Source organism: Sordaria macrospora, chromosome 3 (genome assembly GCF_033870435.1).
Source record: "Sordaria macrospora chromosome 3, complete sequence".
Classification (NCBI taxonomy): Eukaryota; Fungi; Ascomycota; class Sordariomycetes; order Sordariales; family Sordariaceae; genus Sordaria; species Sordaria macrospora.
This window is the reverse complement of record NC_089373.1, coordinates 786639-810169: the sequence shown is the minus strand read 5'-3', so window position 1 is coordinate 810169 and position 23531 is coordinate 786639. Positions and strand designations below refer to the sequence as shown.

At 51.7% G+C, this 23531-nt stretch overlaps 6 protein-coding genes across 6 annotated transcripts; 3 read left to right on the top strand and 3 right to left on the bottom strand.

Annotated features, from left to right (window-relative positions):
* Positions 1 to 412: 412 nt before the first annotated feature.
* SMAC4_01700 (uncharacterized protein) lies at positions 413 to 3259 on the bottom strand. Its single transcript, XM_066089632.1, has 8 exons — positions 3118 to 3259; positions 3020 to 3049; positions 2890 to 2918; positions 2808 to 2825; positions 2595 to 2738; positions 1437 to 2497; positions 727 to 1371; positions 413 to 655 (listed from the first exon to the last, which is right to left on the bottom strand). Exons 1-8 carry the CDS (start codon positions 3147 to 3149, stop codon positions 614 to 616), a joined length of 2001 nt encoding a protein of 666 aa, XP_065946395.1. The 5' UTR covers positions 3150 to 3259; the 3' UTR covers positions 413 to 613.
* A 429-nt stretch (positions 3260 to 3688) lies between these two features.
* SMAC4_01699 (uncharacterized protein) lies at positions 3689 to 4701 on the top strand. The gene is made up of 2 exons (XM_003348628.2): positions 3689 to 4447; positions 4512 to 4701. The coding sequence occupies exon 1, from the start codon at positions 3703 to 3705 to the stop codon at positions 4402 to 4404; it is 702 nt and encodes a 233-aa protein (XP_003348676.1). The 5' UTR covers positions 3689 to 3702; the 3' UTR covers positions 4405 to 4447; positions 4512 to 4701.
* SMAC4_12102 (uncharacterized protein) lies at positions 4702 to 6170 on the bottom strand (the record flags this gene model as incomplete). The annotated part of the gene is made up of 4 exons (XM_066091057.1): positions 5427 to 6170; positions 4946 to 5356; positions 4798 to 4884; positions 4702 to 4731 (listed from the first exon to the last, which is right to left on the bottom strand). Exons 1-4 carry the CDS (start codon positions 5739 to 5741, stop codon positions 4702 to 4704), a joined length of 843 nt encoding a protein of 280 aa, XP_065946394.1. The 5' UTR covers positions 5742 to 6170.
* Positions 6171 to 9214: 3044 nt separating this feature from the next.
* Positions 9215 to 11290, top strand: SMAC4_01698 (uncharacterized protein). Its single transcript, XM_003348626.2, has 3 exons — positions 9215 to 9539; positions 9604 to 10196; positions 10286 to 11290. Coding segments are annotated over exons 1-3 (1341 nt in total). The 5' UTR covers positions 9215 to 9537; the 3' UTR covers positions 11032 to 11290.
* Positions 11291 to 11371: 81 nt separating this feature from the next.
* On the bottom strand, positions 11372 to 13056 carry SMAC4_01697 (uncharacterized protein; the record flags this gene model as incomplete). The annotated part of the gene is made up of 1 exon (XM_003348625.2): positions 11372 to 13056. The coding sequence occupies one exon, from the start codon at positions 13054 to 13056 to the stop codon at positions 11494 to 11496; it is 1563 nt and encodes a 520-aa protein (XP_003348673.1). The 3' UTR covers positions 11372 to 11493.
* Positions 13057 to 18688: 5632 nt separating this feature from the next.
* Positions 18689 to 23359, top strand: SMAC4_01695 (uncharacterized protein). The gene is made up of 5 exons (XM_003348623.2): positions 18689 to 19729; positions 19800 to 21531; positions 21601 to 21663; positions 21717 to 22539; positions 22647 to 23359. Exons 1-5 carry the CDS (start codon positions 19534 to 19536, stop codon positions 23010 to 23012), a joined length of 3180 nt encoding a protein of 1059 aa, XP_003348671.2. The 5' UTR covers positions 18689 to 19533; the 3' UTR covers positions 23013 to 23359.
* The last annotated feature ends 172 nt before the right edge of the window (positions 23360 to 23531 follow it).

The window sequence follows — 23531 nt, the reverse complement described above, 5'->3', positions numbered from 1 at the left end:
ATCGTGTCAAAATGAGGTGAGAACGGTCTAATTTGAAATCAATGTGCCATGGCCGAAATTCAAATTTCCACAAGCTCAAGGTATTGCAACAAAACATACTGGCATGAGTGATGAAGAGATATCCTAGCTGGTAAAAACGGGCAACACGAAAGACAGAAGCTACAGTCCACTTCCACCGAAGAACAACCTAAGGAGGCAATAGGGAATGAAGAGCGGCAAGAGGGAAGTGGTTCGGATGACCGTTCGTTGTTCTTATCGGTCATTCAATCCCTTAGAGATTCAAGAAGTCAGGCTTAGATAGAAGAGCAGATTTCGTCCCAACCTTAGCATTGCCGACGAATGCAGATACACACAGGTTACAGTCCACATCTGCTATCAGAACACGTATGTACGTAGTATGTATGTAATTGTTGACATCCTTTTTTTCCCATTTTGCCCAAGAACGCCTCGAGATGGTAGTAGTCTACGTTATAAACATGAAAAAGAACCAAAGATGACGCAGATATATGGAATCATTTCCCCAGAAAGACAGTAGAGAACACAACCGCCAAAAGATGAGACGAGACGAGACACCCCAAGACACGACATGACACGACCAAACATATGGATCCAATTAACGACGCTGTGTCTTGCCGACCGTACGCTTGCCAGAGAACTGTAGTGCACATGTTGGTTAGCATATGAAGTAGATGTAAGGGAAAGGTTGGCAGTAATGGGAAAACTCACCAAATGCTTGGGCATAGTAGCACCAATATGCCTGTCGGCCTCGCCGGCTCTGGCCATCCTGTTCATCTTGCGCTGGCCGAGCTTGGCCACCCTCTCGACCTTGGAACGAGCCGTCTCGCCATCCATACCCACACCACCAGTAACACCGTCGTTGCGCCTGTCCGTCGCACCCTGGCCACGCTGGGCCGGGCGAGACTGAGAGCGAAGACGCTCGGCGGCGCTCTTGGGGGTATCCACATCCATGGCATCGGGGTCCTCGGTGGCGTTGCGGCTGCGAGCCATCGAGCGGCCGCGAGTGGGCTCGCGAACCTGGGCACGTCCACGAAGGTTGATCTCCTCGGTGTCGACGCCGAGCTGGTCGATGTGGTCCTCGAGCTGGGCGAACGACTTCTTCTGCATTTTCCTGGGGATTATGGCGCGGTTCTTGAGCGACTTCTTCATCTTGGCCTCGTTGCGGATGAGCTTGTGCTTCTCGCGGATGTACTCGGCCTTCTGCAGGATCTCCTCCTCCGACTCGTCGCCGAGGTCCGAGTCCGACTTGTAGAAGCCCTCCTTCTCGAGACGCTCCTCCTCCTCTTCGAGAGCGGCCAGCTTGGCCTCGATATCGGGATCGATGAAATCGTAGACGTTCTTGCCGTCGACAAGCTGTTTGAGACATGAAAAGTTAGTAAAGAAATTTTCGTGCGATTTGGGATGCAGAAGTTACTGACCTCGGGGATCTTGTCGTACTTCCACTCGGGGTTGGCCAAGAGCCAGTTCTCCCTGAGATCGACGTTGAAGACACCAGCACCGCCGTTCTGCTCCTCGATATCCCTGGCCAAAAGCTTCCTCTCGGGGTCGGCCTTGTCGTACTTCTTGAGGCCCTTGACACCCTCGGGAATGAAGGTCTCGCGGAGAACACCATCGGCAGGCTGGGCGACGTGGATACGGGACATGACCTCGGTAAGACGAGAGCCCATGGTACCATTGCTGCTGGTACCGGCCTTGTACTTCTGGTTGACACGCTCAACGAGGAGGGCCTCGCAAACGACGTTCTTGACTTCTTGGACACCGTCCTGGGTAGCGCAAGAGGCGCGCAAAAGCTGAATGTTGCCGGACTTGGTAAGGTCCATAAGATCGTCCTGGGATTCCTGGTCAAGCTCCTCAACGGTCTTGATATCCATCTTGTTCAGGACAATGTAGACCATCTTGTTCTCGAAAAGGGGCTTGATCGATCTGAACAAGTTGCACTGGGCCTTGAGTGAGTAACCGCACTGCTCGGAAATATCGATGAAGAACATGACGGCGGCTCTAAGATGGGCGAGGGCAGTAACGGACTGCATTTCAATGGTGTTCATCTCCTCGAGAGGGTGGTCGAGAATACCAGGGGTATCGATGACCTGGTAACGGAGGTACTTGTAGTCGAGATGGCCGACGAACAAGCTCTTGGTGGTGAAAGCATAAGGCTCGACCGGGGTATCAGCGCGGGTGACGGAGCGCACGAACGAGGACTTGCCGACGTTGGGGAAGCCGGCCACGAGGAGGGTACGGGTGGTAGGGTTGATATCGGGCAAACGGGCCAAATGCTGGCGGACCTGGTCGAGGTAGGCGAGAGGGTCTTTCAGACGCTTGATGAGGGTGGCCATACGACCGAGGGCGGCTCTCTTCAACTGCTTGCACTGGTACAAAGATTGCGAGTACTTGAGGAGACGGACGTAATCACGAGAGATGGTCTCGATCAAGTGCTTGGCGGTCGAGACCTGGCCGAGGGCAACCTTGAAATGGTCGGCATCTATCCATCCTCTTGTCAGCCATCATTCCCGACAAGACCGGGCGGTTTCCGATCCGCGGTTGAAACCGCCTGGCGAAGAGGAGCGGGGGATCCCTACCGTAGAGAATGTTCATCAAATCGCGGTGGAAAGGATGCTGGTCGGTGAGCATAGGGAAGCTCGAGACGATGGCGCCGAACTTTTCGCTGCATGTTTCCTGTGTGAACTTGACCTTACGGGTGTAGAAGGCTCTAATTCTGCTAACTGTTCGGTGTCGCGAGTTAATGGTCTGTTCGAGTTCTCATGTAAGGTATCGGGTCGGAGACGACATACTCTTGAAACCGGCACGAACTGTTCGAGGAAGAGGTTAGCGACAATGTCCATGAGTCAACGTGTTTGTCCGGATTATACATACTCTGAGTCGGCAAACGACGCTGTGTCCTCCTGTTGAACGGTTAATATCCAGCACCACACTATCCAAACCATCTGACTCGAGATCGAAGATTTCGCATCGTCGTGGGAGGGGGCTGTCGATCTCGACTTACGAGAGGATGATGTCGATAAATTCCTGTGCCCTGTAGAAGAGAGTTAGCGATGTCAACAACAACGACAATACAATCCAACAACCAATATGTTTACTTACGTAGGCACAGGGGCAATGTCCTTCCACGTCATTTTGGGTATAGATGTCAAGCACTTGCTAGTGAGAAATCTCGGACTGGAAGTGCAAGACAATGAAGGATGAGGACGGTCTTGAAGGATAGGGACCGGCTGCGGGGGCGGTGTTGGAGGGCGACGGGAGGCGCTGTGCTGCCAAAGTCTACTTCGAAATATTTTTCCAGCGGCTGCTCCAATCGATAAGATAAGCAAACTGCCAAAGTGGAGAAAAGTGTGCGCTGCCAAGACATCCTGCCAAGGGGTGGCATTCGGCTAGGATTTGGGATTTTCTAACCCCATATTTTCCCAGGGGACCCCACCGCGCCCACCGGCCGATGACCGGGCTTCGCGGGCCTGGCTCCTTGAACTGGCCCACTCGTAACCCACCATCTCATTGACTCAATTGAAAGACTTCCGCGTGTGACGCCAGGAATCGAACCCTTCTGCCCCTCCAATTTTTTATTTTTTTTTAATTCTCTCCAGGTTCCTCCAGCTTTTTTTCAGACGTCAAGGTTCTTTCTCTGGGATCCATCCATCTCCTTCTTCAAGCTTCTATTCTTCTACCAGCACAATGGCCGCTCTCTCGCCTTACAAGGCTGATTTCCTCAAGGCCTCCATCGACGGCGGCGTCCTGAAGTTCGGCAGCTTCGAGCTCAAGTCCAAGCGCATTTCCCCCTACTTCTTCAACGCCGGCGACTTCTACCGTGCCGACCTCCTCCAGGCCATCTCTACTGCCTACGCCAAGTGCATCATCGAGGCTCACAAGAGCGGCCAGTTGGACTTTGACATTGTCTTTGGCCCCGCCTACAAGGGCATTCCCCTCGCTACCGCTGCCACCGATAAGCTCGCTCAGCTTGACCCCGAGACCTACGGCAAGATCTGCTACTCTTTCGACCGCAAGGAGGCCAAGGACCATGGCGAGGGTGGTAACATTGTTGGCGCCCCTCTGAAGGGCAAGAGGATTCTCATCGTTGACGATGTCATCACCGCCGGCACTGCTAAGCGTGAGGCCATTGCCAAGATCGAGAAGGAGGGCGGCATTGTTGCTGGCATTGTCGTTGCTCTTGATCGCATGGAGAAGCTTCCTGCCGCCGATGGTGATGATAGCAAGCCTGGCCCCAGCGCCATGGGTGAGCTCCGCAAGGAGTACGGCATTCCCATCTTTGCCATCCTGACTCTGGACGACATCATCGAGGGCATGAGGGGCCTTGCTTCTCCCGAGGACGTCAAGAAGACGGAGGAGTACCGCGCAAAGTACAAGGCTACCGACTAAAAGCTGGATTTGAATTCTAATAAAAGTAACATGTATATCACAGGTACGTTTCCCCAAACCATCTGACCATGGCCACAACAGCAAACTTGTGGCTGACACTCCGGAAGAAGAGGAAGAAAATGGGGTTGTCAGGTTCTATTTGCACATCCAATGAAGCTATCCGCCGAATTTTGGATCCTATAGAAGATCTGATCTGATTCAACAAGTTTGGGGCCGGGCCGAAATTTGTTGGTTTCAGGAACTTTGCCGTTCTGGAATACCATATGATACCCACTAGGACGGGGTATTTGACGGCTTTCACTTTTCATAACTCGCTAAGTCGATGACCTGCAGAACTGGTGAATTTCAGGAACGTCGACAAGAATCCGGGGATGCTCAGGAAGCGTGACTCACCATGTCATGCCATCCACCTCCTCCAAACTCGGCGTGGCTCTTGCCGATACACTTGAACCCAAGCCGCTCATAGTAGGAAACAAGGTACTGTATCTCTGGTCAACTGTCGTCCTCAAGGTAAGCCAAAGGAAGAGCAGATGGTTCTTACATCTTGACATATCAGTGCCACGCGATCAGCCAGTCCCGCGTTCTTCATTTGCTGCAGGTAGGCCTTGACAATCATCTGGCCAATTCCACAACCATGTACCTTGGGGGCCACGGCTAAGGAGTGCAGCGCAACGGTACGTCCACTCTCTTGATGTCCCACGTCCGCCCACCGACCACGACGAGTGCGCCAGTCTTTTGGATAGTCCATATCCTTGTCCGTGATGGTGTCTCCTGCGCAGCGCGTAGACACGATATGTGCCAGCAGTACGCTCTTTGCGCCATTGAGACGATCCGTTTCAACAGGCTTGGCAGCATCCAAGGTTTCGATTGTCCAATTCTTGGCTTTGTCTGGCACAACTGTGCAAAAGACACCCAGGCTCAACTCAGGACAGGTTGAAAGTCGGTAATCGAACTGCGGCTGCTGTTAGTCACGAGGCTCGGCCCGGCGCATGCCGCCCATATATGGGATAAGGTGAACTCGCCTTCTCGGGTGTAGCTCTGTGTGCTGGGTCCGGAAAGGCCGCATTCTCTAGGGAAATACACGATTCGTAGTCAGACTTGCTGAGGGGTCTGATGTTGGGATGAAATGTGAAGGGGAATGCTCGTTGCAGACGAGCTTGGGGGCTTTCCCTAGCTTCCCGCCTCTCCTTGCTGATGGTTTTCTGCAACTTGACGAAATCGCTATCAGCGTCCGAAGACTCGTCAATGGCGTTGTCTGAAATCCGATGAAACATTTGAGGGCGGTTGGGGCTGGACCCCTCGATGGACGATGTCGGTTCTCGCTCTGTGGCCGCCATGATTCTCGTGACTCAAGCCTCGCAGATGTTGGGTGTGAGAGATTCGATGTTTGAGGTGGTTGGTTGCCCAGCGTCGGTGATACGAAAATAAGCTGAAGAGGGGCTCAACCAAGCAAAAGATGAGGTATGAATGGACAAGAAAGCTATCGTTTACGCAAGACAAGCGAAAAAAGCTCTAGCTGCTCACCAGTCACAAAAGATTATGGAAAAAGGAATGTGGGGACGATGCGATGGATGGATTGAATGAGTATGTTTGGCCTTTTGCATTCGGTTGCCTTTAAGCCGGCTTCTATGACCAGGTGACCGACCGACCTGAGTGCAAGCAACTGGAAAGGGAACTGCTGAGTGAATGGGGACCCCAACTTTTGCCCTCAAAGTTCCCCCAAAATGTGGAGGTACATAAACGTCCAGAAGTCCCAAGGAAAGATGGATCGTCAGGTGTTTATACACACGACGATCCAAGCTCCCCCCCATTACAATCCTTGGGGCGAACCCGCCAATGACTATCAATCCCTTTGCGCGTGACCTTTTCTTTGACAGGTACACGCCCTGAATGGGGGGAACACATGAGGGGTTCGCTTTCCTGGGATGGATGGGATTGGCGAATGTCAGATCAGTGATCATTAGGTGTGTTACTCGAGCAGCTCCTCGACGTAGGTTTATAAAATCACGACAAGACGGAAAGACAATAAGACGATAGTGTAAGTCTTAACCCTGGATGCATTCTCCTGATTCTCCAGGTTTCTGGGAATTGGAATTGGAGCCCCTCACACATCTTGTTCGCATGGTTATATTGCCCCTGATTTTCTACAACACATGGACAGATAGCAATTGGAAGCATAATCCTACCGATTCCCAATTCGATGGAACTCCTGTACCTACTTCGTCAATGAATGATGATGTCTTCCACTTAGTTGTTCATCTACACCCCCGCCATTCAAATTCGCAAGCTCTCAATGGCAAGAGAAAACCTCACTGTGAACACTGCACCGCACATGAGTCCCGAACGACGCCATCCCACATTCACATTCCAGTCCATGACTCGAAGAAGCAAAGAGCTGGAACTAAGAGCTAAGAGCTTTGACACCCGGAATCCGAAGCTGCAGTGCCCCCACCTCGATTCCGTCCTAAGCTCTTATTCAAGCTCTCAACTCCCAAAACTGTACATAGGTTAGAACATGAAGCTATCGCCTTCTATCTGGGCTGTGTCTTTCTGAGCAAACCACCTTTCATCAGTCAAGGAACTCCCTTCTTGTCAATGATCAGTTGAATTTCGGAGATCCACCTCTCTTATTGAAGGGTTGCGGAGTCCGCTTATACAGTGCCTTACAGTGCTGAGCTGAGTGTGCCTACAGTGGATTGACGTCACCGTCACCGGCAAGTCATTTGCAACGGACGAACGACCGGAGAGCTACCTTTAGGCACAGAGTTCGGAAACATCACAGGAACCAAAAGCTGATGAGTCCAATTCTGTACAAGTAGTCTGTATATGAATTAAATAAATACAGACCAATCCTCTACCAATTTATCTCAGGAACCTCAATGTGTAAGTGAAATCGAATTGTGACACAAGAGATGCCAATGCCTGTGGCGGGCAAGCACACAGGGTCGGTCAGGTGGGGGAAAGCTACACAGTACCAGGTAAACTGCACTCCAACTTTTTGGTGCACAGAATTTCCCGATAAGGAGGCTCGGAGCGGGGCAAGATGTGGGCGATAAGGGAGGGGAATCTGGGGAATGGGAACCTTTGCGGATGCTGAATTCAACCTTCGAACTTCTTCCAACTTGCCCTTGAACCACTCGAAGGTTGAAAGACAGTTTGCTTTGCCCTTGTGAAAGCTTCCACGGACCAGGTAGATGAGAAAGCAACATCTTTTCTGCAGCTAATCTCTATCCGGATGATATGAGGCTCTTCAGACAGGTTACTGCTGTGCTTAACAGTGGCAATTGGCAGGTATCACATCTCCAACATCACAATGTTTGCTGCCCATCATCTGTCGTGCTGAATACAGTCATAACATCACTGATATCACAACTCCAGTATGCCAAAATGCCACCGGAACTAACCATCGGTGCTAGGGATGGGGGAGGTTTTTCATCCCCCCACCACCCGACCAGCAGACTTACATGCCTGTTCTCAAACGGAACGTCCAGCCCGGGCATCTTTCCCCAAAGGCGCCAACCTGCATGATGATGGGCTTTGACACCTGACAACCCCAGAAGAGCTCAGCAGTCCGGCCCCCGGAACGCCGTCAGATACCGAAACGGTCTGAAGAGCAGGTCTGGTAGGTCTGGCTGGACGGGTGGAAAGCCTTGTATGCGAGTCTTCGGGGTATGGTAGATCTTCGGGACACGGAGCACGGAAGGGGGACGGCGGATTTCTGATGGGTTGGTTTAATGCTTCATAGGGTTCAAGTTGATATAAGCTTTGGCTTCGACTTCCACAAATAATATAACATGGAAGATGCTTTATGGGAACAGCTTGGTAACATGCCATGAAAAGCATGAACTATCGTACAAGAGGCACAACATGCTCACCTGGCAGCTTTTAAGTTCCACAAGGTCAGAATGTACTTACAAGGCTCCAGAGGCTTGGGTGTCGTATACCATGTTTGCTTATTCCAACCTTATTCGCCTCAAAAAAAGAACCTCCACGGACTTCCGCCAACTTCCATTGCGCAATTTCTGAGAAGCCAGCCAGGCACAGCGTGACAGTTCCAAAGCTATGATCACAGGCAGAAATCGCTGAGGTGTCGTAGGCCCGTGTTTGTCACTTACAAGACGAACGATGGCCACTGTCATTTACCCCTATGTGAAGTTAGGAATCATTTGCATGTGGGAACTTCCGAATTGAGCCTCATGCCTTTCGGCAGATTTGTTGTTGTTGTTGTTATTTTTAACGTCTACTTCCGCCTCCCATAGGACATGAGACGTGCCACATCGGTGAATCTAGCATACAAAAATAGGAGCAGTGCCCTAACTGTCCACCAAACCCTTTAATCCAAGGGCAAACCGAGGCCTATTGCCAGTGTAAATCACGTGTTGCCCATTTGCCTTTCGGCAGATTTAGCATGATGAGGTGGAAGGAGACAGGTCATCTCATCTTCCTTCCAAAAGGAGAAGAGAGGACAGTTGGCTTTGCCCGCTAGTTTCAAGGTTACCGAGGAAACACATAGGAAGCAAGACGGTTGTCATCTCACCCGATCCTACGCGCAAGATGAAACTGAGCTTTGTTTACATGATCGTGATGCTTTCACCGGGCCAACGTGGGCTTAGACCCACTGATGGAGAGCTCCATTCATAGTGTCAGATGGAGCTACTAATATGACAGTCCGATTGCATTTTGCTTTGGACCTTTCGAGTTCAGGGGTGCGGTCAACTGCTATCGACTAGTTACAGTGGCAGTTGCATGGCAACTTTGACGGACCCAGCGTGTCAATTGCAACCGAGAGTCCAGGACCCTTGCATGCGGGCCCGGTCCAGAAAGCGGACGGCTCGCCTCGGATCCACTGGATCGCCCGGGTGCCTGCCCCAGAGCCCCTCCTAGGTAAATGCCACCCACCCGGCCGTCTCCCTTCACTTCTGGAATCTTGAACTACAATTACTCAGCCTTGCCTTCTTCCGTTTCTAGACATCTTTTAGGATTCCGCTTCTTCCTCGTTTACACTCCTCCTTCCTCCCCATTCAGAGACTCTTTGGTGCCTCTACTCTTCTAAGCTTGGCCGGTGACGCCATCACCCATTTAATATCTACTTACCGCGCTCTTGCTATTTCGCTGAGAACGAACGACGTCACCATGTAAGTTGACAAAAACAACAAACTGAATTCAACTCCCACAGCCGCTAATATGAATTTCTGACAGGCAAATAACCATCGCCATCCAGGACACGACGGGAGTGGAGCAAGAGTTCCTCTCCCTTCAAGTCTTCCCCGACATGACGCTCGAGACCCTTCGCAACTCGATCCAGGCCGAAACCAGCCACCACCCCAGCACACAACATCTCTACCATAACGGCAACCTGATCACCGACAACACCAAGACCCTGACGCAGCTCAACGTGACCGACGGCGACATGCTGGCCTTGCACGTGCGCGAGACGCAACGGACCACGGCGGTTCCCGAGCCACAACAACAAAGCGGCAGGCAAGCGGCGCCTCCCCAACAAGATCCCGAGTTTTTGCGTCTGCAGTTCCTGGCGAATCCGGCCCTGAGGGCCGAGGTGGAGAGGACAGCCCCCGACTTGGCGGCCGCTATCAACGACCCCCAGCGGTGGGCGCAACTCTTCCGGGCGAGGTACGACAGAGAACAGAGGGAACGGGCGGAGCGTCATCGGGTAATTCAGCAATTGAACGAGGACCCGTTCAACCCGGAGGCGCAGGCGAGGATTGAGGAGATCATTCGCCAAGAGCGGGTGACGGAGAACTTGCAGACGGCTATGGAGCATAATCCTGAGGGTAAGTGAAGAATAAGCAGAGTTGGAGGGTTTCTGTTTTACGTGTGTGGTCGGGAAATTTGCCGCTGACTTTTCGTTTGTCGTTTGCAGTATTCGGTACCGTACACATGCTGTATCTGGATGTTGAGGTGAACGGAGCCAAAGTCAAGGCCCTCGTCGATTCCGGAGCACAAGCAACAATCATGAGCCCCGACATCGCCGAGGCGTGCGGGATCATGCGTCTGGTCGACAAGCGGTATGGTGGTATCGCCAAGGGTGTCGGAACTGCCAAGATCATCGGTCGAGTGCACACGGCTCCTATCAAGATCGGTACGCTCTTCCTGCCTTGCAGTTTCACCGTGATGGAGGGCAAGAACGTCGACATGCTTCTCGGTTTGGACATGTTGAAGCGTTATCAGGCTTGCATCGACCTGGCCAAGAACGCGCTCGTCATTCAGGGCGAGGAAATTCCCTTCTTGGGCGAGGCGGACATTCCGAAGGCGACAGAGGAGGCGCTTCAGGATGAGCCTACGATCGACGGCCCTGGCGGTACCACTATCGGTCAGCGTACCGGCGCGGTTTCGGGACCTGGTACTGCACAGCAACGTCAGGGTGAAGCTGGCCCATCTTTTGCACAACCGGGTCCATCCGCTCCTTCTCCCACTCCCGCACCCCAGGCACCCCAAGCTCCGCCAGCTCAAGCCCGTCCGCAAGCGCCTCAAGCCCGGTCTTTTCCCCGTGAGCATATTGAGCAGCTTGTAGCACTCGGTGCTGATGAACAAAAGGCAATTAGGGCTTTGGAGGCGACGGACGGGAATGTGGAATATGCGGCCAGCCTAATCTTTGAGGGCTTTTAGGAAGATGAAGATAATGGAGCTTGGAGTTGGAGTGGTTGCACGGACTGGAGAGCGTCTTCATTTAATGGGATAAAATCACAGCGGCGCATGTTTATGACGAGTGGTCGTCATGAGGTGAACGGGACGTAAAGAGACGGTATTGAGATCATAATACATGTAATCAAGCGAACAATCAATCGCAAGATGTCAAATTTGAAGTGTTCTAAGACCATGTTTCACTGCTTTACCGGTTTGTTCTGGACCTCTTGTCTGGACTCTTGTGTGGGGTGGGCTGTAAATACGACAAAACTTGTAGCAACACAGAAGGGCTAGATATGAAGAGGTTGGTAGTACACGACGTCGTAGACATACAACTGCACGTAATCTAGATACTAGAATGTTGCGTATGCAAAGAGATAATGGTTCTTGAACCATTCATTAGCTAACTAATCGTACTCAACCACTCACGACCCTATCCATCGTCTACCTAATCTTGTAGACACAGGGCTTGAGAAGAGCGTTCTCATTGAAGTCCCCATCGGCGGCAGCATCGATGAACTTGGGCGTCTTGATAGGCCGTCCCTTGGCATCCGTCTGCGTCGTCTTGAGCGCCTCCTTCTTCATGTCCGCGCACTTGCCCTTGATGGCCGGCACCGCCTTGACAAAGTGCATCTTGACAAACATCTTATTATCCATGTCCACCGCGCCATGGCCGTACTCTCTCTGGAGGAGGAATCCTCTCTTCCTCAGCGCCTCCACGAAAGCAGTGACGTCCGTCTCCTGCTTGCGGAGCTCGACACCATCCACGTGAACAGCCAACTGCTGCTCCTCCTCGGCTTCTTCCTCCTCCTTCAGCTTGGCCTTGTCCTTCTTGCCTACGGGACCACCCGATGCGGCACCGGGCTTTCTGCGGTTGCCCACACTGTGGGTCACCACGCCGCCCTTTTTGCCTTTCGTCGGGTCAACAAACCGCGACTTGATCTCCGCAACCCACAGCTCGCCCTTCCATCTGAGAATACGATACGCCTCCTCAACGAAATCAATCCAGTTCGTGCCCATCAGCGCCAAACAAAAGATCACCACGTCCACGGACCCATCCTTCAGCGGCAAATTCGCAATATCTGCCCTAGTAATAAGCTCCGGCTTTCCACCATCCTGCAAATCGTAGCTCTTGACCTCGATCCCCAATTTGCGTTTAAGCGGCAACAACGCCTCGCCAAGCTTGCCATCTCCACAGCCCAGATCGGCAATCGTGCACAGCCCGTTCCTGTCTCTGGGCAGAGGGTACTTGGTTCCATCAGACGACCCATCGCCAGGTCGGGTGCGCGGACCGTTGCGCAGCTTGCCGCGCGTCTTGATGTCGGCGATGTACCCATTTACCGGGTTCTCGGGCCACACGTCGACTTGCCGCCGGAATCCTTCGTGGTACTCGGTGAACATCTCGGGAGAGTCGGAGAAGAGGGAGAAAGCTTCCTTGGAGGGGCGGGTGTAGAGTGTTTCGTTCAGGTGGCGGAAGCGTGCGCTGATGAGCTTTTCGCGCATGGCGGCTTGGAGGGGGGTGAGTTTGGGTGCGGCGGGCGCGGCGGGCTTGGATTCGGTGGTGCTGGTGCTGGTGGTAGCGGTGGCATCGGCGGCGGCGGCGGCTGCCTTCTTTTCGGCCTTCATCTTCTTCTTCTTGTCCTTCAAGGTGGTAGCTGGCTTGGAAGCGGCGGCCTCGGAGGTAGTAGTAGTACCCTCGGCCTGGTCCTTCTCGGTCTTTTGCTTCTTAACCTTGTGAGCTTCCTTCTTCGCATCTTCTTTGGCCTTCCTGGCCTTGTTGTCGCCGCCCTCGATCACCCTCTCCCAGAGGTCGGCGACGTTCTCGAGATTGACATCCGTGTTGTTGGACCTGCCGGCTCTCTTGCGCTTCTTGTTCTTGGGCTTGGGACCAGCGCCCTCTTCGCCGGCGGCGACAGTACGGGACATCGGGGTCGCTAGGACGGAGCCATGCTCGGTCTCGACTTTGAGCTTGTCTGTTGAGACGTTGAGGCCTTTGACGGCGAACATTGTGGCTGTTTGTGAGGGAGTAGCCTCTGTAAGGGAATAGAAATCAATGGAAAAAAGTTGACAGAACAGAGTTGATAGAAATCTGTTGTTGAATTCGAAGATTGGGAAGGTTGGTTGTGATAGACTACCAGACTACGAAGAAAATTTAGGTGGGGCCATTGGCTTGGGAAGCAACGTCAATTGCAGAACCCCTGTAAATTCCCCAAGCAACTGCCCCCGCATGTGGTCCTTGACCGCCCGCAGACAGCTGAGAAGCATTTCCCTTCCATGCCTGCGATAAGAATGCCTGGGCAGGCACGGCGGCAGGCAACCTCAACCGATCGATAACCTTTCCCGAACATCAACACAACGCTGCCACTATACAGTGGTTTTTAATAGGAACTGTAAAATAACCCCTTGACAGCTGCAAGGTGTCTTCCCGCCCTCACTAATCGCATATGGCTGTCTTAGCAACAAAAACTGCATGCAAAGAGGTATACGTATAAGTTTTTTTCTAGTAATTTAAAGCAATCTTAGCGTTTTTTGTTTCTTGTTTTCTCCCTTCTGCTTCTCTAACTTCTTTAAACGTTTATCAATAACTAAGGTGTATATTATTGTATATTCAGCTACAAAATATTCACTTTTTCAGTCATTTTGATACCTTATGCAACTTGTATAATGCGTTAAGCGTTGAGAGAAGTTAAAAGAGTAGTTGTCATTATTTTGAAAATTTGTTGTCATTGTTGTTGTTGTTGTTGTTGTTGTTGTTGTTGTTGTTGTTGTTGTTGTTGTTGTTGTTGTTGTTGTTGTTTTTATTTTTAACGTCTACTTCCGTCTTCCGAAGAACATAAGACGTGCGACAGCTACCGGAATAGAAACAAGAAAGAGCCTAAATCCTCCCTCTTGTAAGATGTGACGAACGGCAGTCTGATCTGCCTAAATGAGATAGCTGAAGGTAATAACTATCAGAGTCGTTCGGTGAAGCTAAAGAGTTCACAACAAGTATGCTCGTGTTGATACTAGTCTCGGTGATAATGATCAATTGACTACTGTCGAACTATCTGACAATCTGAGTTCTCCCGTAGTCCTTTTATACTCCAGGCCTCGTCCTGAGGTCTTGATCCTGGGCGTATGCTCACGATGGTATTCTGCTCATTGTGAGCGCTGCTCACTGTGAGCGTTGCTCGTCGTGAGCATTGCTCATCGTGAGCACTGCTTACCGTGAGCGCCTGTCCTGGTGAGCGCCCTTCCAGTGTTTCCCTGTTTTCTGCCCTGGTCTGAGGTTACACTATCTTATCGTAAGCGGGGCTGTCACATCCCAACAGCCTGGTTGGCCCGCGTAGTTGCTTAAGTTCGTAACATAAGAGTTTTACGAAGTATGCACGCAGGTGTGACGAACGGCAGTTTGATCTGCCTAAGTGGGATAGTTAGAAGGTAAAGACTATCAGTGCTGTTTAATGAAGCTAAAGAGTTCACAACAAGTATACTCGTATACTGGTCTTAGTGATAATGATCTATTGACTATTGTCAAACTATCTGACAATCCAAGTTCTCCCGTAGTCTCTTTATACATGCTCGTCCTCTGCGAGATATCTGTCTCCGGATGCTCTTGTTGAGCCCTATAGGTTTATTTAATACGTAGTGGCTCACGATGCTCTCCTAACTTATGGGTGAGCCTCTCGTACCGGTGAGCCCGTGCGTGCGCTTTTCTGATCTGTTTGACCTGTAGAGTAATACGGCCTTGCTCATTTGGGTCTGTTATGCTACCAGTGCTATAGTTGGCCCGTGTGTTCTTATAAGTTCATAACATCAGGTAAGCCTTAGTGAAAGTTGTAATATTTGACAAAGAGGAAAAAAAAAAGGCTGTGCCAGTATGGCATGGAGCTTATAGCTAAATTTACAAGAGAGGTGTAGGTATCAAAGGTGCCAAAAACGCCAAGGTCAGAAATGTAGTTCGTGCAGCGCACCCTAGGAGTGCACCCAACCGGAGGGTAAGCTTAGCTTATATATAATTCAAGCCAGGCAAATACCCTGGGCGCCAGCCCTATGACATCTTTATAATCCTAAAAAGTAGAGCGCAAACTACAGCTTAAAGCCAGATAAATTCATTGCCTTTGAAAAAAGATACCTTAGTTAGGGACCCCAATCAGCATTTGCTGCTCGCGCTGAACCCTCCTGTCCGCGCTCGTGCATAGACTTCCATAAATTCCGTAGCTGATTTGAAGTAATAGAGGTCAACGCTGTTGGAGGGAAACCTCAATGGAAGAAACCTCCAAAATTAGTCCATTGTCCTTCCTTAGTTGAAAAGGAGATAATCGATGTAGTTTTTGATATCATTGAGGATTGAAGAAGATATAGTGATTAGAATATGGTCCAGCCGTTTTGAGCTCAGCAAGCGACGCCCTAAGGCAGAGTTTTCAAGATGGTTATTATTTGATGCAGCTTGTGCCCAGTGAACGGTACTATTCTTAGCACTTTTTTATCTTCTCCGAATAGTAGATATTGTTGAAGAGCTCGGCTTCGAGAGCTACTGGCGTTGTCGTAGACGGAGGTCAACTTTCCAGAATCCCTCCGCTAAAGGTTAAAATGGTAGATTACGCTATTGATAGCCCTAAGGTACCCAAAGATACTAAAAAAAGGTAGTTCTTGGCTTGGCTGCTAACAATTGACTAACAGCAGGTACCAAAAAAAATTATTTAGGAGAGAGTTATTTTTAGAAATTTGGTCAATGGTTATTGAAAAGACTTAGTTATTTTGAAAATCTTAACTATGGCTCCCGTCTTATTATTCAAAAAAGTTAGTTGAAAAGCATAAATTTCAATACCGAAGCGAATGTTCTTAGGGAGCTCGGCAAAATGCCTGCAAGACCCCGCCAAGGCTGGCGGAAGCTGGTTGCACCTGTCAAAGCTGGGTCAGGGGGGTTAATTGACAGTTCATATTAGAAGCCACCGTACACTCCGATAAGGCCTATGGACAACCATCCCACTTCGGTTTCCAGCGGCCGTACTCTGTACACATTGGATTAGTGAGACGGGTGAGCCGCAATGGAAGTTTCATCAGTTGCTTCCGTAACATTATCCGGATATTTTTTTCTCTTTCCACTCCAATTGATGAAGTACAGCAATGGAACACTGAGGCCCGGGCCAGGTTTGCGGTGCACACACACACAACCCGCCCCGACGACGGCAGGAGATGCAACCACAGGATGTGAAGCCCGAAAGTTCTACGGACGTATATAAGGTCTCCTTGTCTTTACACCTCTCAGTCCGAGTCTTGAGCAGATTTTGAGAGTGAAACCGCAGAGCACAACTGATCTGAAAGAGTATGCCTGAACACCAAAACCCCAACCACTTCAGGTTATGGCATATTCCGGAGCAAAAGAGCCAACGACGATGCCCACTGTTCAAATTCTCCAGTCATTGGACTCATTATACGCGGAACATGCCACAGAAGGAAGTCAAACTGCAAGCCACACAGGCTTCTAGCTTGCTTGTCGGAGGATCGGAACAGAAGGCAGTTGGATATTCATGCAAGATACACCTGCATAGAGGTCAGTGTCCAAGTCTAATGGACATGGTTGTCTGCATCAAAGCTCTTGAGATATTACTCTATGTATAGAGTCCGCTTCTCCAATCCCCGCGGCCCGGATGAGCCGTACCGAAGGCTACCCAGCGGCATGTTTAGTTGGTATCGAGCGATTGGCGAGCTTACCGGTTCTTCTTCTACTGAAGGCCTTTATGCCTGTTGATGAAGGTGTCGAGGAGATGATACCCGTTCGGCACAGATCTCATCCGACCGTTAACACCTAGTTTTTGAGTCTTCGGTATCGGCTTGGCTTGCCGTCGTCTATTGTTCCGGTCCGTTGGCTGTCAAACAAGAGCACCCTGCTGAGACCACGGCGAGAATTGTTATTCGGCCTTCCTCGGGGCTTTTGTCGTGGAAGTGGCTTGTTATCCCCCGCACCTATCATGGATATCTCTTTCCATACCGCATACATATCACCCTGGTGGTCGATCTTTTATGTCCAATGTTTGCTTTCTCGCACTCGCTTGGTTGGAATTGGTTTAGAGAGATCATGAGACAACGCCCAAGGCCATGGATGAGGGTATAGAAAAGAAAAGGAAGAGGTATAGTGTAAGGCTTGGGAATTATGAAAAGCCTTGGGCCTTGGCTCACCCTGGACTGTGATGTTGATCCTTCCATCTCAAAGCTCCTTGTCCCCCGTCAGACAGTTGGTAAGCACGGGCAGTCCTGTCCTGTCGTCTGTCACGTTGTGACTGGAGCTGCAGAACGTTGGCACCCGAAGCGATCAATGCAAGGTCTCAGACTCCGTCTCGTCCCGTCCTTCTCTTCTCGTCTATCACCTCGCTTGTCTCTTCAATTCCTTGGTCAGCTTGGTGCCGTGTCTGGGGGCTCTTCGCCTCTGTAGAATTGTACCTGCCCCTGGCACACTTTACAAGCACCCCACCTTTGCCAAGCTCAGGTACCCACCGGCCGGGGACCTCGTCTTGTTCTCTCGCGTTTTTTGGTGCTGCTGGTGTTCTCTCACTGCTCCGGGGTTCCATTTTCACCCCCATTTTGGACCACAAGACCGCGGATCATCCACTTCATCGCCGGGGTGCCTCGTGTTTTTGAACAGAACTCCGTCCTTTTCTGGGTCAGCAAGCCTAACTTAACGAATCAATTATTCTTTGCTCGGTGACGGGGCTCGACAACATGGCAACAAGAGGTGTGCTATATCAAAGTCATGGCACTTTCCACAAGGCCAAACAAGATGAACTGCCAGAGGACATGGTCACCACCGCCATGTCAAGAGGATTCCCAATCATGACCTGTCTAGAGACCTCTGCTCTCGAAAAGAGAGGCTGACGAACGTGGACCACGACTCCCGTCCGTGCCATAGGCACACCTCACCACACTCACCACACCACGGCGTCTTCCCGAAGGTGGCCCGATGCTACACTAACACAGTTTGACTATTCCTTGTGTGGACTCTTGTGTGTGTCTTGTGCAATCCAAGCATGCAGCTACAAAGTGGCTTGACCCCTTGTCTACTTGACTTTGGACCACTACACCACCAAGAACTGATACCTACACCTTATACCCTCGACGCTTTTACGTGCTCAGCCAGCTACGCTATGACTGAGGGGGCTAGCCAAAGACTCGGGAGAGCTTCTAGAGGTGACAGTGCCACTTCAAAAGCGTGAGCCATCCCCGGACATCTCCACCATCCGAGTGACACAAAGCTGCTAGGCCATGGCTTGTCGGTGAAGAACATTCCTGCAAAGTCATCTATCCGACTCACTCCTCAGGAACTTCTGAAGTTGGGCGATCCGAGGCAACTTACGTTGAAGAGAGGTATGTACAGTCATGGTAACCGCTCGCAAGACACTATTCTACACTAGAAATGTCCCGTTCCTCTCCGCCCCTCCCACTCTCTCTCCGTGCCCCCTTTACACGTCTTCCACACCCAAAATATCCACTCCGATATACTTCGCTTTATCCATACAAGAGTGCTGATTAGTTGGCCCAACTAGTCACAGCTTCAGACACCTATCCCAAGCCTGTGGAGAGCTGCCAGGAATCTTGATCTGCTAGCCAATATCATCCATCTTGGAGATCATTGCATAGAGCTCTGCTGGTCCTATATCAGGCTATATGTAGATCTCTGAACACTGCTGGACCAGAAACATACCCCTGGACAAGCCTAAACCTTAGCTGAGTGGGCTTTTCGCTTTTAGGTCCTCCTTAACAGTGTCGCCACGGCAAGCTCCGCCCTACCCGTTCGTCTAGCCTGCAACCACCACTTGGGCTCTTCTCTTCCACCAGCACCTGTTCGCCAGCAGAGATACCTCAGCTCTGTCAAGCTCTCTTCTGTCTTTGACACCTCGGCAAAAGCAAAGCTGAGGTTGCGGCCTGCTTTTGCACCCTACCCATCTTTCCTCATTCCTTCGCCCTATTTTCGAGGTCCAAAGTCTCCCGCAACTAAACCTCCACTACCGGATACCTAACGGAAGGATCTTTGTTGTCCGCAACACTTCGCGGCCGAGTGCCGGATTGCGGCTTACAAGTCACATTAAGTGTCTCACCCACACACCTTCGAGGAGCTGCGTTGTTGCGGTATCTCCCCCCGTCCATTCTTTGTTGTCACCGGCTTGCTTCAGGGTTCGTACACCAAGCGGAGATTTATTATCCACTCGCCGCCCTCACTTACACTTGTCACTTTGTCTCAGCTGGCCAATCTGGACTCGGGTGGGCTTTCGGCTCAGTGTTTCGGAGACGGAGAGACATAGCAGCATTCCTTACATCCGGCCTTGTCACCACTTCTCCGCTACTTCACCTTGCGTGTGGCCTACTCGATGGTGTTATTTGTCTAGGCCACCCTTTCACTCTTAAGCTATTTCAGTATAGCATGAAAGAGTCGGGACCTTCCTGAATTTCTTGCATCAAAATATCGTACGACAGATCGCATACGAGGCCAATTTACGAAGCTTTACCATGGATTCCGCGGGAGCTGGAGGTTCTCCGGAGGGAGTCTCCTCTCCAGAAAAAAAGCCGCCAGCATCTTCATCCGAAGCCAACACGGGCACTGGCGCTCCTGCAAGTGCCGGTACCGGTGCGGCGGCATCGGGTAGCCAAGAGAACCCCCAAAAGAAGGCCTCAGTTAGGAAGAGAACAAAGACTGGCTGTCTGAGTACGCAACATCCCGAAACTGCGATACGCAACCCCAGTCGATGCTGCTTATGATTGCTGACATGCTACAGCTTGTCGAAAGCGACGCATCAAATGTGACGAAGCCAAGCCGATCTGTAACAACTGCACCAAATCCAAAAGACAATGTGAAGGCTACAACCAACGACTGACTTTCAAGGAGCCTCTGGGATCTTACGGTCATGGCCCTACTCACTTCGGGCATCCCGTCTACCATCAGCAGAACCGAAACCAACCTATCGGTGCTCCTCTGACGGCTACCCAAGCGAAAGCAGCAGCACAACAAGGACCCCTTGCTGCCATTGCTCCAAAGCCACCGCAAGCCGATTTTACTGAGACGGTGCCCATGTCCTTTGCGGCGCCACAACAACAACAACAACAACAACAACAACAACAACAACAACAACAACAACAACAACAACAACAACAACAACAACAACAACAACAACAACAACAACAACAACAACAACAACAACAACAACAACAACAACAACAGCAGCAGACACACGATTCCATTCTGGCCGCTCAAGCAGGAGGTCCGCCTTTGCAAACATCCTTCTATGGGCAACAACTACCTAGTCCCAGCCAAAGCATCTCTCCAGTCGGTCCTCCGCCACCGCCGGGCCACCTCCCTCAACATGCGCACGAGAGCACCTTCCAGTTGATGTCTCCGACTCATGGCTATGACCCGAATCTAGTAATTGAGGCAGGTCCATCCAACTATAGCCAAACCTGGACACCAACACCTAAACAGCACCGCCGTATTCTCGAAGAGGATGGGTTGCAACTTGGCGTCAATGGCTTCGTTAAGGAGGGAATGTACTGGCAGTCCGATGATGAGGCGTCCATGGCCGACTCGGAAGACGACGACATCCCCATGGATGTCCACGATGCGCATCTCGAGTCTAATGACCTCGGTATCCACGTGGCCAGGCGGCTAGAAGCCACGGCGGACGCCTACGGTGTTCGGATGAGGACCGTGGCTGGGTTCCCGGAGCTGAACGTCTTACAAACGTACATTCCTTCGTCCATGAGCTCGCCCTTGAACGACTCCCAGACTGCGGCGGTATTCTGGTACTTCGTCAACGTCACCGGGCAGAGCATGTCCCTTTACGAAAGACATCCCTTCGACCCTACACCCATGTTCCAGGGCCAACCAGTGCCCAAGACAAGGCAACATATCTGGACCTACACCTTTCCCATCATGGCCTTCAACCACCCGGCGCTTATGCAAGCCATTCTCGCCCTAGCCGGTCTGCAAATAGCCAACCTAGCCCGCGTCCCCGCCACAGCAGCCATGAAGCACTATCATCTCAGCATCCGCCGAGTCGCCCGAAACTACCAAAGCGCCAGCCGGCGCGTACAGCCCGCCACGCTCGCAGCCACGCTCCTACTCGGCTACTACGAGGTCTGGAACTCAGATCACGACAAGTGGTGCCGGCACATGTGGGGGGCGCGGGCCATCATGAAGGAGATTCCATTTCTGAAGATGACCAAGGAGATCTTTGCTCACCAGCGAGAACGACGACAGGCCGGGTTCGTCGGACATCCCTGGATGGATCCCAACGCTCCGCTTGATCCTGATCTCACGCTTTACGAGGTCGATACGGATCTGATCAGCCAGCTGATGGGCATAAAAGTCACTTATGATGATCCCGAGGTGGCGAGCAAGAAGGGGCCGTATACCGAGAAGGACATCGAGACTTATCAACAGCTGAGGGATCTGTATTGGTGGTATTGTAAGATGGATGTTTATCAGAGCATTTTGGGTGGGACGAGGTTATTGTGAGTTTTGCCGTGCCATGCCGAAAGGACTGTTGACAAGACAGTTTGCTGACAAGGATGAACAAACAGTATGCCGTACGAGCAATGGGCTCAGTGTGCGCCGAGAGGAGAGTGCGGGAGGATGGATGCCGTGTAAGCCGAGTCTACCCTTTACCGAACAATGTATATGCTAATCATACCCTTAGTTATGGCACCTTCGACCACATCATGCTCCTCTTGGGCCGCGTAGCCAACTTCGCCTCCCGAGACTTAACCCGCAAGCGAAAAGCGCGGCGAGCCGGTGGTGGTCCTCCTGGCAGCGCTGGACGAGGCCAATCTCAAGGACCGCCAGGACAACAAGGACCACCAGGAGGACAAGGACCACCACCACCAGGGGCAGGCCAAATGCCTCCCGGCTGCCAAGGCGGTCCTCCTCCCGGCCACGCCGGCGGCCCACCCCGAGGCGGCCCCCCTTCCTCCGCCGGAAACGGGCGCGGTCAATCGCCCCCTCTCTTTGCCGGCCTCATGCCCACCAAGGGCGGCAAATTCGTCCCACCCCAAGGCTTCTCCCCGCCCCGCGACCAAACCCCCGACACCGAAACCTCCGACGACGTGGACTACGACACGGCGACCCACGCCGCCTTCCGCGAATGGGAAGAAATCCGCGCCGCCTTTGAACTCTTCCGCTCTCAACTCGGTCCCGACTTTGAGCCCATGGGCCCCGACCTTGCCACGCCCGAAAACACGCCCTTTGGGCCGGCCCTGATGTACAGAACCTACAGCATAGCGGGCATCTGGATGAATTACTACATGGGACTGATTGCCCTGCAGCGGGCGCACCCTTCCATGCCTCCCATCGCAATGATTGCTGCGGGCATGTCAGCGCAACAGACGGCGCCGTGGGCGTATACCGTGGCGAGGATTGCGGCGGGACTGCATGAGGATACGAGCCATGTTAGTGCTGTTAGTACGTTGGTCGGGGCGGCGTTCATTGAGAGTGGGTTTTGTTTGTTTGTTGCTGGTATTCAGGTATGTCTTTTTGTCTCTTTGTTTTTCTTTACCCTTTTCCCTCTTCCCTCTACCCCCGTTTCATTCCCTTTCCCTTCTTCTGTCCAGCCCAACTAACAACACCTTAGTTCCAATCCCCTCCCCAACGCCACTGGCTAATCTCCCGCCTGCACGACTTCGCCCGCTTAACAGGGTGGCAATCCGCCCGCCAGATCGCCGACGGGTGCGAGTCCGGGTGGATGAAAGCCGCCGAGATGGGTCGCGGTCCTCCCTATCGTCGCCCGCCTGAGCTGGATAAGATCTTTCCTTCGAGTTTACCCGTTTGGATGAGACCGAGACGTATCGATAAGAAAATTAGGGAACAGGAGGCGAGGCAGGCGGGGGATAATCGGCTAGTGTTGGCTAGGACGGAACATGCGCATTTTGCGCTGGGATTACTTACTGTGGAGCAGGATTTGGATCGGTTGGAACTGAGTGAGGGGGAGGGATCTTGAAGGGGAATGTAAGGGAAAGGGAATGTTGGGAGATAACGGAACTTGGATAGGGTTGAAGCCAAGGGGGTACTTTTGGGTAGGGAAAGGAGGATGGTGGCGTGTCTGGTTTGGGATGGGATGAGGGTATGGGGGTAATATGGGAATTATATAATTCGGGAGTTGAGGGTTGGGCTGGGAAACAAGAGTGAATTGAGCGGACTCGAAACGAGCGAGCGTATAGCGGACAAATATCTAGTCATTGTGGATGGCTCGGGAGAAAATGTGGTGTGTCAGATTTACTGTTTAAGAGGGTAGAACGGAACCCAGTCCGACGAGAAGAGATGGTGTTGAAATGAAGGGTGTGTTGACTGCCGATCGACTTTCAGGTCCGTTACTCTATGTGCATTTTCGTCCTCGTAAACTTGCAACCATGGGACATGATGAAACTTGGGTTTGGAAATTGGCACATATCATAAAAAGGGGCAACTCGGAGGCTACCGACCACCAAGGAATACTTCGTAAACATCAGTTGGATTTGAT

Bases quoted from the DNA above. Each gene is read 5' to 3' on its own strand.
- SMAC4_01700 (XM_066089632.1), bottom strand. From the start codon at position 3,149: ATGACGTGGAAGGACATTGCCCCTGTGCCTAC. The intron at 2,919-3,019 runs GTAAGTCGAGAT...ACCGTTCAACAG, and splicing joins TTTATCGACATCATCCTCTC to GAGGACACAGCGTCGTTTGC. The intron at 1,372-1,436 runs GTCAGTAACTTC...TGTCTCAAACAG, and splicing joins AGTACGACAAGATCCCCGAG to CTTGTCGACGGCAAGAACGT.
- SMAC4_01699 (XM_003348628.2), top strand. From the start codon at position 3,703: ATGGCCGCTCTCTCGCCTTACAAGGCTGATTTCCTCAAGGCCTCCATC.
- SMAC4_01698 (XM_003348626.2), top strand. The intron at 10,197-10,285 runs GTAAGTGAAGAA...TGTCGTTTGCAG, and splicing joins TATGGAGCATAATCCTGAGG to TATTCGGTACCGTACACATG.
- SMAC4_01695 (XM_003348623.2), top strand. From the start codon at position 19,534: ATGGATTCCGCGGGAGCTGGAGGTTCTCCGGAGGGAGTCTCCTCTCCA. The intron at 21,532-21,600 runs GTGAGTTTTGCC...ATGAACAAACAG, and splicing joins TTGGGTGGGACGAGGTTATT to TATGCCGTACGAGCAATGGG. The intron at 21,664-21,716 runs GTAAGCCGAGTC...TCATACCCTTAG, and splicing joins TGCGGGAGGATGGATGCCGT to TTATGGCACCTTCGACCACA.